The sequence below is a fragment of the Gekko japonicus genome, unplaced genomic scaffold (assembly GCF_001447785.1).
Source record: "Gekko japonicus isolate JY-2015 unplaced genomic scaffold, Gekko_japonicus_V1.1 scaffold42, whole genome shotgun sequence".
Classification (NCBI taxonomy): domain Eukaryota; kingdom Metazoa; phylum Chordata; class Lepidosauria; order Squamata; family Gekkonidae; genus Gekko; species Gekko japonicus.
Genome location: NW_015165831.1, coordinates 535,831 through 550,932, shown reverse-complemented (window position 1 = coordinate 550,932; position 15,102 = coordinate 535,831). Strand labels below are relative to the sequence as shown.

Below are 15,102 nucleotides of genomic sequence, written 5' to 3'. Positions count from 1 at the left end.
CATGCCCCCCCATTCTGCATTGTTTTTCCTTTTTTAAGTACTGAGTTCTCTTTCTGTTTGCTGTTTCCCTGACTCTTCTGAGAGTGGTTTTGTGGTGGTCTTTCCCCTTGCCTTGCTTCCAAGCTGAAGGTAATTCAAAAACATATATATGTTACCTTGGGTTCCCCCCCACCCTTCTCCGGCCCCCGGAGGCCTCTTCTCTGCCCCCATTGAGGTCCTTCATCCCACTCCTTATTGGTCAATTTTGCATTGGCCGGGCTCCCATTTGGCACTGGTGGCTGAGTGGTGTGGTGGTCTGTGTCTCTGGCAACTGCCAGCCACTTTTCCAAGCCCTGGAGAGCTGAGATGGGTTTCTGTTTCCCCTGCTCCCCCAACCCCCCTTTTGTGGAATACAAGTGGCCTGTGGTCAACTCCTCTGATCCACATTCTCTAGGTTTGGCAGCCAGAGCTCAGGGAATAATATGGTTCTTTTTAATCACTCAGCGAGAGGGAGAGGAGACGGAGAGAGTGGGGGAAAGAGATAGAGAAAAGACCAGAGGGGGAGAGATGACTAGACCCTTGGTGCATGCCTGTACCAAAGGAGACTTACATCATCAGTGTTCTAGGTGTCAGCTCCCCTAAATCATGAGGAAGACCCCCTAATCCCTTTGCTGCACACCACCCCACCTCCATGAGAGAGAGTCTGTAAGGCCTCCAGTTCTCCCTTCCCTCCCCAAGGCAGATGGGCTGTACGATCGCCACGGGGAGAACTGGGCTGGAAGGGGAAATCCTGAGAGCCAGGTGAGTTAGAGCAGTAGAGGTGTCACACTGGCCCACAGATCCCAACACTCAGCATGCCCCGCAGCCACTGGCCTTCCCCCTCCAAAAGAGGTCTTCCCCTCAGGCAGGCCTCTAAGGGAATGCATGGGAGCTGCTGGTTCTGCCGGCCATTGTTGGGCCAGCTTCAAGAGCACCATGGAGAGTGACCAAGACAGGCTCACATCCTGCCAACGCTTAGATCCAGTCACATGGGCTTTGTCTGGGGCTTGCAGCTTCCCCCCCCCCACTGCCTGTCTGCCACCCTTTTGTTGGGCCAGCTTCAAGAGCACCATGGTGAGTGACCAAGACAGGCTCACGTCCTGCCAACGCTGAGATCCAGCCGCATGGGCTTTGTCTGGGGCTTGCAGCTCCCCCCCCCCCACTGCCTGTCTGCCACCCTCTTGTTTCTTCACCCCTAGATGGGCAGCGAGCGATCGCAGCATGATAATGAGCTCAATTAATGGTGAGGAGAGAGGGTGAGGGTGGTGCCAGGGCTGTTGTTTTGTTTGACTTGCCTGCAGCTCACCAAGTCCCCCACCCTCAGCTTTGCAGAAAGATTTCGAGTCAGGCAATAGGAGAAGGGGGAGGAGAAGACCTCCCCCCAGTTGCAGGGTCCCTCTGGAGTGGAATGGGGGGAGGAGGTGAGGGGAGAAGAGCCACCTTTGCTGCAAGGCAAGAGAGAAACCTGGAGCACACAGTCGGCTCGGGACAGAACAGAGGATTCGGACTGCACTGGCTGATAACAAAGCAGAGAATCCCCTAGTGCCTTCCCAGCTGCTTGTAAGTTTCAGAAAAAGTCTGGTCAGTTTCAAGAGTGGATTTCCCCCCCTTTTTCTGCCTTCCTTTCCATTCCCTTTCATTCAACAAACTAACACTAAAAGGCATGCTCAAAACCTGAACCACAAGGATTTAAATGGAAGGTTTTGTTGGACACTACTGTGCAGCTGCGATTGGACACTTGTGTACATTTAAAAAAAAACTTCAGATGCCACCCCCCACATGTCACAACTGACGTTGCCACCCCAGTTAAGAAAAACTGTGGGTTTTGGTTGCAGCTGCAAAATAAATACACCAGAGAAAAAAGAATAGTGTATACGGCAGGCACACAAATCCGAAGTCAAGTTTAAAGGCTTGACTGCTCGGATTCTCTGCAGTAAGCTGCAGTCAGCTGTGCATGCGGAAAGGACCCCGGTCTGGTCTGGTCTCTTCTCTCTGCCACCTGAGAAAGAAACCCTGGACCATGTCCCCGTCTTCGATACCAAAGCCAATGGTGCAGATAAAGTACCTTTTGTGCTTCGGCAACTGTGCTTTACACGAGAGTAAATGGGGATACTCTCATGTAAAGAAGATGAGCGAACAAAGCTGCTGAGATACTCAAATGTTTCGATGCATGTGCAAAAAAATAAATCTCAGAACAGATGGAACTCCTGAGGGAAAGTCTGAACAGATCCCACTGATAGCTCAGTCACCAGAAGTGGCACAACATGAAAATGTGAAAGGTGACTGCAGTCTAAAAAGTGTTTGACTATTCAGGGTTTGTATCCATCATGCTTAAAAAAATTGTGCAAACAGCTCATGAAGCTCTCTAGACATGCTATATCTAAAGCCCACGTCTGCCCTGTAACCTGGTTCCCAAGATGGAGAATCTAAAAGCCTCATTAATAAAGAGCACTCAGAAAGTTCTCCTGTCAAACTTCCTTGAAATGAACAAGCGCTGTCCATAGAGAGAAATCCCCACTAGATTGTTTCCTGTGAGCAGATGGATCTATTGTCTTCCTAAAATGTGCCTGCAGTTAAATGAAGCTGAACCAAGATTCATGCTCCTTAAGTTAAAAATGAATTTGCATTCTTACTTCATTTATTCCTTTAACTTTCTCCCCACTGGGGGACTCAAGGTGGCTTACGCAATTCTCCTCTAGTCCATTTTATCCTCACAACAACCCTGTGAGGTAGGTTAGGCTGAGAGGGTGTGACTGGCCCAAGGTCACCCAGCCAACTTCTACAAAGGATGGGGATTCAGACCTGGGCCTCTCAGATCCCACTCTGACACTCTAACCACGGTAGCATGCTATACCATGTAGAGGTAGTCAACCAAAGGTAAGTTACTACATTATAAAGTATGGATCCTAATCTTGCGAAACTGTTCCTGTCACTTGGAGGCGGGAAAGAGGACGCGGGAAAGAGGACATTTCATTTTTAAAACCACATTGTGAGCACCAGCCTATATTCTCTGAGAATGGATCAACATCCCAGCAGCCCAAATCAAAGCTATCCCCAGATGTGCTCAGTCCCTGTCTACCAAGTGGTGAGCAGTTTTAAGTGCAGTGCTACCTGGGTTTGGTTCCTTTTGGATGACACCAGAAACTTAATATTTCCAAATAAATAGCAAACAGAGACAAAGAGTAGATCTTGCAGGGCAACAGATCCAGACTTCCACATCACGTCTTCAGTGGGAGACTCGGCACCTAAGGGTGCTTCAGCCATTTCACAGCTCTCTCCATCTGCATCTTTCCATGTCTGTTTTCAACCTCCAATTACTTTTTCCTTACATGCCCTGCCCCCTCCCCTAAGACTGAGAGGCACCTCCTTCTCCCATCTCTGACAACTGTTTCATGAGCCAAGAGTAGGATAATACTCCACCCGACAGAGACCAGTTCAAAACAACACAGATTACTGAGCAAACTTTCAGCTTCAGCAGAACTCATCTTCAGGGTGGAGGTTACCTTTTTAGAAAGGAGACGGAAGGACATTGCTCGGCAGAAGCCAAAAGCCCTAGTCTTAAGTTCAGACAAGTGAAGGGGGCTTTTGAATAATTTTTGAGTACGCTACATCTCAAGTTGTACCAAAGGCTCTTGGAATAAAAAGGCAATGGCTCTTCTTCCCTTGAGAATATGAAAGCAAGCTGTTACTCAGACCTAGCACTAATAAGAACACCCGGATCCCTTGTTAAGACAGAGGGCAGGAGTAACAAAGACACGGTAGTCCTGTTAGCAAAATTCCAGGCTGCATTAGGCTGTTGCAACCAAAGCAAGAAGGAGTTGTGCAGCACCCTCAAGACTAGCAAATTTGTTGTGGGAGGAGTTTCCATGAGTCAGAACTTGGCTTTAAGGTTCCCTTGATAGTAAATTAGTTAGTCTTTAAGGGGTCCAGGACTCTTCATTATATTAACAAAGCTGGAGATGTTGCGTTTGGTATGTTCAAGAGAGGAAGCTATCAGACCGTTTCTGAACTGTCAGCTGCCTGTTGAAGAAAACTCAAATGTTCTTTTGGCAATAACCCTGACTCCCATCAAGTGCCATTTCAGGCAAAAATCATATAGGTAGATGCTTTCAAAGTAATCAGACAGTAAATTCTTAACAGTATCTATAGACGGGGGGAAGACTTGGTTGGTAGAATTTGTGACAAGTTGGTTTTCTTTTATAGCGGCATCATGAAACCTGGTCTCAATGCAATTTTAGGGCCCACAGGATCTGGCAAATCATCGTAAGTGTTTAAATAAGAAAGAAAGACAGGTTGGTTTATGATAAACCTGTAACTGTATAGTTTAATATTATTATATTCAACATCAGTAACTAAAGTAGAGTCACAAATATATATGTGTGTGTGTGTGTGTTTGCAAATTGCTTTAAACAGAAAATGGAAAAGATAAAAGCATGCATGTTGTCTTTGACAGCCTCTCTGAATTTGATCGCTACTGCTTTGAAATGTATTGATAAGAATGGGACAATATGAGGTTATCAAATACAGAAATTAAAATCAGAGATGATGGGACTTAATTTTTTACAAGAAAGGTATCATTTCTAGTATTTCTATTCTGACTTGAACATCCGAGTCTTGTTTGGGAATTTGGTTATCTAGCGAACCTGATGATCTATATAATAAATACCTATTTGAAATTATGGGACCCTTTAAAGGAAGACCTACCGAACTGATCTAGTTTGCATAGCTCCTGTTCAGGCCAGATAGCAGCCATAAAAATGATAATCTTGTCTAAACGTGTATACCAGTTTGGAAGTGTACCAATTATATTGTCTGAGAAAACAACGAATAATTGGCAAAAAGAACTAGCGGGATTGATATGGTATGGTGAGATAGATCAGGTTGTGCTTTCTGTCATGCAGAAACAAAGAGAGGATGGGGGAGTTATCTCTTCTGAAGCTGATAACATAAGAACATAAGAACGCCAATGTTGGATCAGGCCAAAGGCCCATCCAGTCCAACACTCTGTGTCACACAGTGGCCAGAAATACCAGTGCCATCAGGAGGTCCACCAGTGGGGTCAGGACATTAGAAGCTCTCCCACTGTTGGCCCCCCCAAGCACCAAGAAGACAAAGCATCACTTGCCCCAGAGCCCCCATCTATACCTTGTGGCTAATAGCGACTGATGGACCTCTGCTCCATATGCCTATCTAATTCCCTTTTGAAGCCGTCCATGCTTGTAGCTGCCACCACTTCCTGTGGCAGTGAATTCCAAGTGTTAAACATGGATGATGTACTACCAGTCTTGGCTGGTTAAAGATATTGCATAAATATCTTTGCAATAATGAAATTGCCTCATGGTATCATCTGGGCTTGGCAAGATTGCATTAAAGGTGTTTCCTTCATGGAGACGGTCCTGTGGAGTTTTCCTGTTGTTGATGCAGTGGACAGGGCAGCACAGCAGCTACTGGGCTTCCACATGGCAGCTTTCCCTGCACTTCCCAGTTCCAATCCACCGGCAGTGGGCATTCCCTCCCCCTCCGGCCACCAGGGACCTTTTTCAGGTTCTTAAAATCAGCAATTGAATATCATGTTGTCCTAACATCTGTTTGAATCCCCAGCTCTTATTTTTAAATAAGCCAGTCTCTAGCTCCTGTCTTTGCAGTGACATAAGAAGAAAGGCATATCTCAGAAATGAAAAGGGCTGGTGAAAACTGGGAATTCAGAGAACCTGATATACAATTTGTTATAACCTTATAACCCTATTCAACTTCAGATTTCTTTTTAAAGAAGCTCCCTGGCAGCAAGGGAAATGGCCATGGGGGACTGGGGCAGGGGAAATTGCGCCAGTGTGGGTGGGACTGGACTGATCTGGAGTCTCCCAGGATGCTAACCTGGCTTTGCTGTGATCTTCCCCAAAACAAGGCCACAAAACAACACCCCAAAATAGCACTGTGGGAAAGATCATGGGAAAGACAGGGAAAATGCAGGAGGTGCATGGAAACATCACAATGTTTTGTAGAAGCGGGAAATACCCCATTTCCCAGTAGCGCCCAATCTAGGGCAAACAACCCATGTTTAATTGCCAGCTGTGTGGCAAATATCTAACTATCAAAGCTAACAGAAATGGTCTGACTGAGAGACAGTAAACTGGGGAAAGCATCCTTCTTTTAGAAATAAAAACCTTTTTTGAATTCGGGACTGGAGAGTTAATGGCTGACAGCGAAGTGGTATGGTTGTGCAATCTTTTGTAATTTCACATATGTTTTCTCTCTCCCCCCCCCCCCTTTTGGTTACTATTTATTGATGACTGTCTTCTGATTTATCTTTTTTCTTTATAACATGAATTAAACATTATCTTAAAAAAAAAGATTCAGAAGTCTGATCTTCAAAATGTATACAGGTATCCTGGATGTGATTTACTCCAGGTCATTTTGTCTGTCTTCTAGCTTATTAGATATTTTAGCTACAAGGAAAGATCCTCGTGGATTGACCGGAGAGATTTTGATCAATGGGTACCCTCAGCCTCCAAAGTTTAAATGTATGTCCGGATATGTAGTACAGGTAAATAACATCTATAGCAGGCCTTAGTTTTTAAATTTTCCTTCTCTATCTAACATTTTGGGCTGTTTACTGACATAGTGTATATGTATTTGACTCGGGAGTATTTTGCTGTTTATTCTTCTTCTACAGAAATATTACTTCTTAATCGCATTTTACCCAGTACATTCTCTGGTTAGGAAAGCTCAGTCCTGAGCCCCAGATGCCGGCTCACTGCAAATGGCGGCAAGGCTTTCTCAGTAGAGGAGAGAATCTGACAAAAAAGGACCTAACTCCAAGGAGCTGAGAACATGACAATTGCACTAGAGTCCATAGCAACTCCATTAACTGCAGATGATTCCCCTGGACCAGGTATATGTGGAAGCAGCCAACCAATGCACAGCAATGGCAGCACAGCTCTGCCGTCAACCTGCTCCTGCCCACACACCACAACAAGGGAAGATACAAGGGCAACAGAGCAGCATCCATTGGAGGGAGGCATGTGGTGTGCCCGGTAGGAGTCCCATACACCTGGGAGGTCTGCAGATGGGGCCATGAATCTCCTCTTGCAGATATTTCCCCCTTTTGTTGGGGAGGAGAACTCACACAAGGCGTGAACACATGAAGCTGCCTTCTACTGAATCAGACCCTTGGTCCATCCAGGTTAGTATTGTCTACTCAGACTGGCAGTGGCTCTTTGGGGACTCAGGCAGAGGTCTTTCATGTTACCTACTACCTGATCCTTTTAGCTGAAGATGCTGGAGATTGAACCAGCAACCTTCTTTATGCCAAGCAACCTTCTTCATGCCAAGTGGATGCTCTACCACCAAGCCACACCTCCTGGTGAGTGATGGAGGAAGCATGGCCACTTTACATATATCATCCAGACCCTTGGTCCATCCAGGTTAGTCTTGTCTACTCAGACTGGCAGTGGCTCTTTGGGGACTCAGGCAGAGGTCTTTCATGTCACCTACTCCCTGATCCTTTTAGCTGAAGATGCTGGAGATTGAACCAGCAACCTTCTTCATGCCTAGTGGATGCTCTACCACCGAGCCACACCTTCTGGTGAGTGAAGGAGGAAGCATGACCACTTTACATATACCATCCGGATACCTCTGCCACCCTTCACAAAGGCCACAGCCTTTCCCTGATAAAGAACCAGGTCCTGCATAAGGTGGCAAGGGGGTGAAGAATGGTCTGAGGAGCAGCTTTTTGTAAAACAAGAGGGACACAGACACATATAACAGAGTATCCACATTCCTGTCATTCCTCTGATAGTCGAGGAGATGCACTGCACTGAGAAGCAGGAGTGAAGGAGCTTGAATCCCACCCAGAGGGAAGCTGGAAACAAGGCACAGCTCCCCTTTTGTCTAGCAGCAATGCTGTAAGAGGAGGCAGGACGAGAACCCATCCCTTATACACTGTGATGCAATCCCAGCTGGGCAGACAGGCAAAAGCTGTCTAAGGGCATCTGGCATCTCCCTTTGGCTCTAATATCAAAACCATCCATATTTTCCACATGAGAGTGGGGGACCTACAGAGAAAAGCATGGTCTGGTGGTACAGCACATGTTTTGCATGCGTGAGGCTCCTGGTTCAAGCCTTCCATAGGGTTAGCCAGGGCTTTTTTTGTAGAAAAATCCCAGCAGGAACTCATTAGCATAATAGCCCTAATGCAGCCAATCCTAATGAGTTTCTGCTGTTGGGTGTGGCCTATTATGCTAATGAGCCCCTGCTGGGCGTGGCCAACTCAGGACCCAGCTGGAACTCCGTTCCTGTGCGTTCCTGCCCAAAAATAGCCCTGGGGTTAGCTGCAAGGCAGCCTAGGCACAGCTGAGATTCTGGACTGGGCATAAGAGGCTGGGAACTCTCTGCAGGGGACAATCGCTAAGGTGCTTTCCGCACAGAAGAAACTACTTACTTGAGAGCCGGGTGGCTCTTGTATGTGAAAAGCAAAACCTCGCTCTGCGCATAACCTTCACCAGTTTTGCGTAGTGGTTCGAGTGTCAGAGTAGGATCTGGGAGACCCAGGTTCAACGGCCCACTCTGCTGTGGAAGCTGGCTTGGTGACCTTGGACCAGTCACACATACTCAGCCTAACCTACCTCAAAGGGCTGTTGTGAGGGTAAAACGGAGAGCAGGTGAGGGAACAGCATATGCTGCTCTGAGCTTGGAGGAAGGGTGGGATAAAAATGTACTAAGGCCCCGGTCACACGGAGAATTTGCCGTGCGAAAGGCATGAATGCTGGATTAATTTTCGGGGCGCGATCACACCGCAACATCTGGCAAGCGTAGCGCACCCATGGCCAACCTGTGGCGTGCCGCTGAAGAGGCGCAGTTAAAAAGTACCTGCAAAGATCTACTAGCAAATGGTTTGCCACGGGCTGCAGATGGATTCGTTTGGTGTGATTGCGCCGGCGCGCACCTATTCCCTCCGGCCGTCCTCTTTGCAGCGCGCGCGCCGAAGGTCGAAACCCCAGTGTGCTGCCGTCGCATCTGATTGCATAATGGCGGATCAGAATGTGACCGCGCAAATAGCCACGCCCCCCCCCCCATTTTCCTGCACGTATGCCCGGGGCCTAAATTAAATAAATGAAGACTGAAATGTTTAAATATGCTAAGCGTATATAGTAGACTGTCAGGAATTTTTAAAATTAACGCAGTGCAGCTGCGTGTGCTGTTGGTTTAAAGGAGGAGACCAGCATGATGGGAGAAGGGGTATTTAGTTCCCCCCCCTCACGTAACCAAAATCACTCCCTCAGCTGCTCTTAAAATGGCTGTGGAGAACATCACTATAGATAAAAGCATCACTATAGGTAAAAGCGACTTGAGGGATGTGAACTTTGGTGGGAAATGGCTTGAGGGAAAATGTTGAGGAGCTTTTCTCCCCATGCTTGTGTCTGATTTCTGGGAGGGGGGTTGCTTGTTTTGTTTTTTAATTACAGGACTACACAGGATGTTTATTTTGCTCTATCAGACCTGTAGAGAACGTCTGGATATGGATGTCACTTAAATGCATTTTGGCAAGCTGGTCTTCAGGTTATCAAGCCATTCGATAACATCTGGACATAGATAAAAAATGGCAACCGTTTTCCTCCTTTATCTGATTTGTATGCAGATGTTGTGCTCGTATTACAGACAGTATTGCTGGCAGAAATATTGCATCTCCCACTTTCCCAAATGGTAGGAAAGTTCTACTGACAGCAGTTGCAGAATCCATTTTCTTGTGTGGAGAAAGTACAGAAAGTGTATTCATTTACAAACAAACACGCAAGTTGACCCAGAGGAAACAGATGTTTCTCTCTCGCTCATACTGAGCCATATGGCATTTGCCAAGAACCAGTAGCCCTGACATGGATAGCCCAGGATAGCCCAATCTCATCAGATCTCATTTGGTAAGCAAGGTTGGTCCTGGTCAGGGCTTTTTTTGTAGAAAAAGCCCAGCAGGAACGCATTAGCATAATAGGCCACACCCAACAGCAGAAACAAATTAGCATATTAGACCACACCCCCATGCTTTCCCTTGGCTTGTCCGGGCACCCCGCGACTGCGGGGAGCCTGGGCAAGCCGACACTTGGACAGGTCGGGTAAGGCACAGGGAGGCATTTAAATGCCTCCCTGATCCTTCCAGGGGCCCCTCTGGCCCACTTGCCTCAGAGTCGCCGGGGGGTCGCTCTCCAGGCCTTCCCTCTGTAGTCACACATGCAGAGGTTTTGGCTGTAGTGGGCGTGGCCAACTCTGAAGCCAGCCGGAACTCCGTTCCTGTGCGTTCCTGCCCAAAAATAGCCCTGGTCCTGCTTAATATTTGGATGGGACAATACCAAAGAAGTCCAGGGTTGCAGCGATGGGGCAGGCAATGGCAAACCACTTCTGAACGTCTCTTACCTTGAAAACCCTCCGGGGTCACTGCAAGTCAGTGGCAACTTGAAGGCACTTTTCACTACCACCAGTAGCCATTGACCATCAGTGATTTTTTTATCTAGCCATCAAAAGCAGCCATCTCCAGCTAGCTTTAGAAGTCCATTAACAATTGATCAAGTTGGGCAAAATATGGTGCAGCAACACTGTTGTTCTTGTCATGGTACCCATGTGCACTGACCCTGGCATGACGGTGGATGCAGTCTAGAGAATTTTTCAGATAAAAGTTTATTCTTTCAATTCTCATTTTTTTTTTGTCTGAAAGGAGGATATAGTGATGGGAACCTTGACGGTGAGAGAAAATCTAGAGTTCTCAGCAGCGCTTCGGCTGCCTTCTTCTATGAGCTCCCAGGAGAAGAAGGAGAGAGTTGACCAGATCATTATGGAACTGGATTTGACTAAAGTTGCAGATGCCAAGGTATAGATATATGTGGCCGTGCTGAATAAATACCAAATGTCAGCTTCTGAGGATAGAAATGCCTATCATATGAAGAAGTTGCTTTTGACTGTGCCTGATCAAGCTGTTGCTCCATCTTTGACTATTGGCCTTTGGGGAAAATTTGAGAGAACCCTTGTTTGCAGCTTTGTGGGAATACGTATCAGGTAGCAAATACAAGAACCTTCCTTATACTGAAATAGGCCAAGCTCAGTATTGTCTACTCAGACTGGCAGCAGCTCTCCAGGGTCTCGGGTAGACTCCCCCACCCATCACCTCCTGCCTGATCTTTTATCTGGAGCTGCTGGGCATGGAGCTTGTGACTTGCATGCAAAGCAGATGCTCTGCCACTGATTGATGGAGGCTGGATATACAGTCCCAGGTTCAAGGGCCAGCATTTCCAGATAAAAGATCAGGTAGGAGGTGATATAACCTCAGGCTGCCTGTCTGTTCCCAGGTGCAATTCAAAGTGCGGCTTCCTACCTGAACAATTTGGGGGCCAAGGTACTTGAAAGACTGGCAGCCATTTTCTCCAGGGGAGCTGATCTCTGTCAGCTGGAGATCAGTTGTAGAAGCAGGCGATCTCCAGGCCCCACCTGGAGGCTGGCAACCCCAGCTCTGCCTCCTGTGGCAGACATTTTATAGTTGCACTGATGACCACCCCTATGTTAGAAGTCCAGAAGTGCCAACAGACTCAAAAAGGTTGGGGACCCCTGATCTATAACATTCTAAAATAAAATATTTTCCTAGTTTTTAAGCATTTTGCTGCAGCCCAAAGAACTTCACTTCTTCTCCTGCGTAGGTTGGCACTCTGTTTACGCGTGGAATATCTGGCGGTGAGAAGAAAAGGGTCTGTATTGGACTAGAGCTTATCACAGACCCTCCAATATTGTTTTTAGATGAACCAACGACTGGATTGGATTCCAGCACAGCCAATGGTGTCATGGAGCTCCTAAAAAGGTGAATTGCTCTGGACTTAGTAGTGAATAATAATTATGGTCAAGAATAATCACAGGCTGATGTGCCCTGACTTGAACTATTGTTGCATAAGGGAGCATTTTTAAAGGCAGTATACCCTTTTGATGCTCCCAGTAAAGTTTTTATGAATAGGGTGGGTCCAACATACTTTTTTTTTAAAAAAAAGAGGACCAAAAAGGCTTTGCTGGGGATCAGGGAACCTGCATGGACAAAAGCCATACATGGCAGGAGCTGTGATAAGTGGGGGAATTAGGTGGAAGTGAGTGAAAATGTTAGTTAGACCTAATCCGTAATTTTGTATGTGCCATAAATGTACTGTTATCACACAGTTCTTTCCTCAAGGCAGCAAGGGTTACTTATGGGGATACTGTGCTTTCCAGCACTGAAAGTTTAATAGATGGCTCTTGGCTCAGCTAAAGCAGTCATGATAAATGTCATGTATGTGATTGTGGTTGTCTGCCTGTCACTAGCATTTGTAGATATGATATGCCATGAAAAGCTTCAGCAGTTCATTTCTGCATATTAAACCTCTACTTCCTCAGCCAACTGGTGACCTTAAAAAAAACTGAGGGGGAGAAAAGGGGAGACTTTAATCCTTTCCTTTCTGGCTGTTTTCATGCTAGGAAAAGGCAAGCCAAAGATGCTTTTATACAGGGCTATTTTTGGGCAGGAACGCACAGGAACGGAGTTCTGGCTGGCTCCTGAGTTGGCCACGCCCAGCAGGAACTCATTAGCATAATAGGCCACACCCAACAGCAGAAACTCATTAGGATTGGCTACATTAGGGGTGTGTGACCTAACATGCAAAGGAGTTCCTGCTCCAAAAAAAGCCCTGGGTTTTGACAACAAACAAGGTAAACAGAATAAGAAGGGAAAGGTGGGTGTGGCTGGATGACCACACTTCTGGTAACATGGGGGTGTGGCCTAATGTGCTAACGAGTGGTGCGTTCAGGGTGTGGCCTATTATGCTAATGAGTTCCTGCTGGGCTTTTTCTACAAAAAGAACCCTGCTTTTATCTCTGCTTGGGAAAACGTACGAGTCCTGACAGTTTCAGACGGTCGCCATGTTGGTCTGCAGTTAGATTCGAGTCCAGTGGCACCTTAGAGACCAACAAAGTTTTCTGGACTCGAATCTAACTGAAGTACTGACAGGTTTCCTCAAGCAGGAATAAAAACAGCTGAGGGGCACTATTTATTTATTTATTTAATTCAATTTATAAACCCACTCTCCCCCAAACCAGCTCAGAGCGGGTAACAACACGTTTAAAAACATACATTCTGAAACCTCATGAACATGAAAGGGAGGCATCCAGGATCACTCCCAAGCTCCTGATGGGTGGCCCAGCTGTTAATGGCACCCTGTCAAAAGAGGGGAGTTGGCAACCCATCCCAGCCCCACCACCCGGCCCAGCCACTCTGTCTTCGATGGATTTAGTTTCAGCTCACGTTCCATCACCGCCAGCTTTGACCAGCCATGATGGATATGGGTCAAAGAGGCAAGTGGTGGGCTTCACAGCATCCAGGATCTTGTCAACCCCAGCCCATGAGAACAGCCTGAACGGGTCCAACACTGGACCTGAAGACAGCCAAGGGGCCTCCAGTTCACTTACTGTATCAACATTAGCAAGCAGATCCTGGCAGAGCAACAAGACTTTATCCGCAAAAATGTTCGCAAACACCTCACAGCTAATGGCCGAATTCCTGGTATTTTGAGATCTCTCAGTGAGAGATGTTAAAGAATGAATTACACTAAATAGTTGTGCCAGATGAGAGCTAGTGGATGCAGTGGAGGCCATGAAGAAGTTCTTCACTGCCTTCACTGCCATCTCATAGACTTTCATAAACGTCCTATAAGATGTTCTTGCAGCTTTGTCACAACTCTGCCGCCAAGCTCGCTCTAGCCATCTAAGCTCCTGTTTCATCCTCCGTAGCTCCTCAGTGTACGAAGGGGCTATTTTGACATGGGAGTGAAGAGGGCATCGGGGAGAAAGGTTTATTTTCCTACTGCCACTACCAGCATATTTTCGAAAGAGAGTTAGACCGATTTCCCAAAAGCCTCTGCTCCGCCCTTGCTCTTCCCTTTCCCCCAGTCATATGTGCCAATTTCCCACTATTTGCTGCACAGCCGCATTTTGCCCTGCAGCTTTGCCCAATTCCCTCTGCGTCTACTCGATCCTGTTTTTTGAGGATTGAGTAGACGCAGGGGAAATCGGGCGAAGCTGTGGGGCAAAATGCAGCCACGCAGCAAATAGTAGGAAATTGACACATACAATCGGGGGAAAGGAAAGAACGAGGGTGGAGCAGTGGCTTGTGGGAAATCGGTCTTAGTTTCCATCACTTCCTGTGTATTCTCCTCCTTGATAAAGGAGTGTTTTCTTAAATTTAAAGTCTCATATGTAGATATTATGAGCATTGGGGGGGAAAAGAGTAACTGCATCAGTTAATTATCTTTTCTGTATTGCATTTAGGATGTCGGTGAGAAGGAAAACAATAATTTTTTCCATTCATCAGCCTCGGTACTCTATTTTCAAGTTGTTTGACAGTGTGACGTTACTTGCCGCAGGAAGACTTGTGTATCATGGCCTGGTTGACAAAGTTCTGCCATACTTCTTATCTCTTGGTGAGTTTTCATATGATACGTTCACTGGAACATATTTAGTATAGTATAAGAAAATATTACATAGATGTAATTTGGTGGCAAAACAAGAAAGAGATAAACAAAACCCAAACCGCTCATCAGTACAAAAATCTCAGTAATTGCGAGATTTGAAAATAGAAATCATTATAGTGTATGATTTCTGTTTTTTTAACCTCAAGAAAAAGTTTAGAGGATGGTCAGTGGGTCATGAAGCTTATTGGTTGGCAATGGGCCAGTTCATATATCTGAGCCTACATCTGTAAATCCTGGAGAAAGACTAGAGTTCAATGATTCATGTTTTCTTCTGCAACAGCTTCTTCTTTCCAGGCCCATAGCCAGGTGGGGCTGGGGCTAGGCCCCCCCACAGATGTGCCCAGACCTCTCTGGTAGGATGCCAACCCCCCCATGTGGGCAGGGGGTCTTGTTTCACAGACAAGATTTGAAGCTGCGGCAGAGCAGGAAGGGAGGGAGAAGGGTGGCCTCCGTGCAGCCTTGCGAGGTCTTCCTGTGTCCGCAGCTGGCTTCTCAAAGCCTCTCTCCCCCCCCTCCTGCTCAGCCACAGCCGGAAGACCCCCCCCCCCCGCCGAGCTACAGG

At 46.7% G+C, this 15,102-nt stretch overlaps 1 protein-coding gene across 1 annotated transcript in view; it reads left to right on the top strand.

The window, feature by feature from the left end:
* The window catches only part of LOC107110109 (ATP-binding cassette sub-family G member 2-like), a 48,423-nt gene that overhangs the window by 1,350 nt on the left and 31,971 nt on the right, over positions 1 to 15,102 (top strand). Inside the window, exons 2-6 of the mRNA XM_015410833.1 lie at positions 4,222 to 4,281; positions 6,448 to 6,562; positions 10,721 to 10,873; positions 11,694 to 11,851; positions 14,338 to 14,489. Of these exons, the coding sequence (XP_015266319.1) occupies positions 4,222 to 4,281; positions 6,448 to 6,562; positions 10,721 to 10,873; positions 11,694 to 11,851; positions 14,338 to 14,489 (638 nt within the window). The remainder of the gene's footprint in view (positions 1 to 4,221; positions 4,282 to 6,447; positions 6,563 to 10,720; positions 10,874 to 11,693; positions 11,852 to 14,337; positions 14,490 to 15,102) is intronic.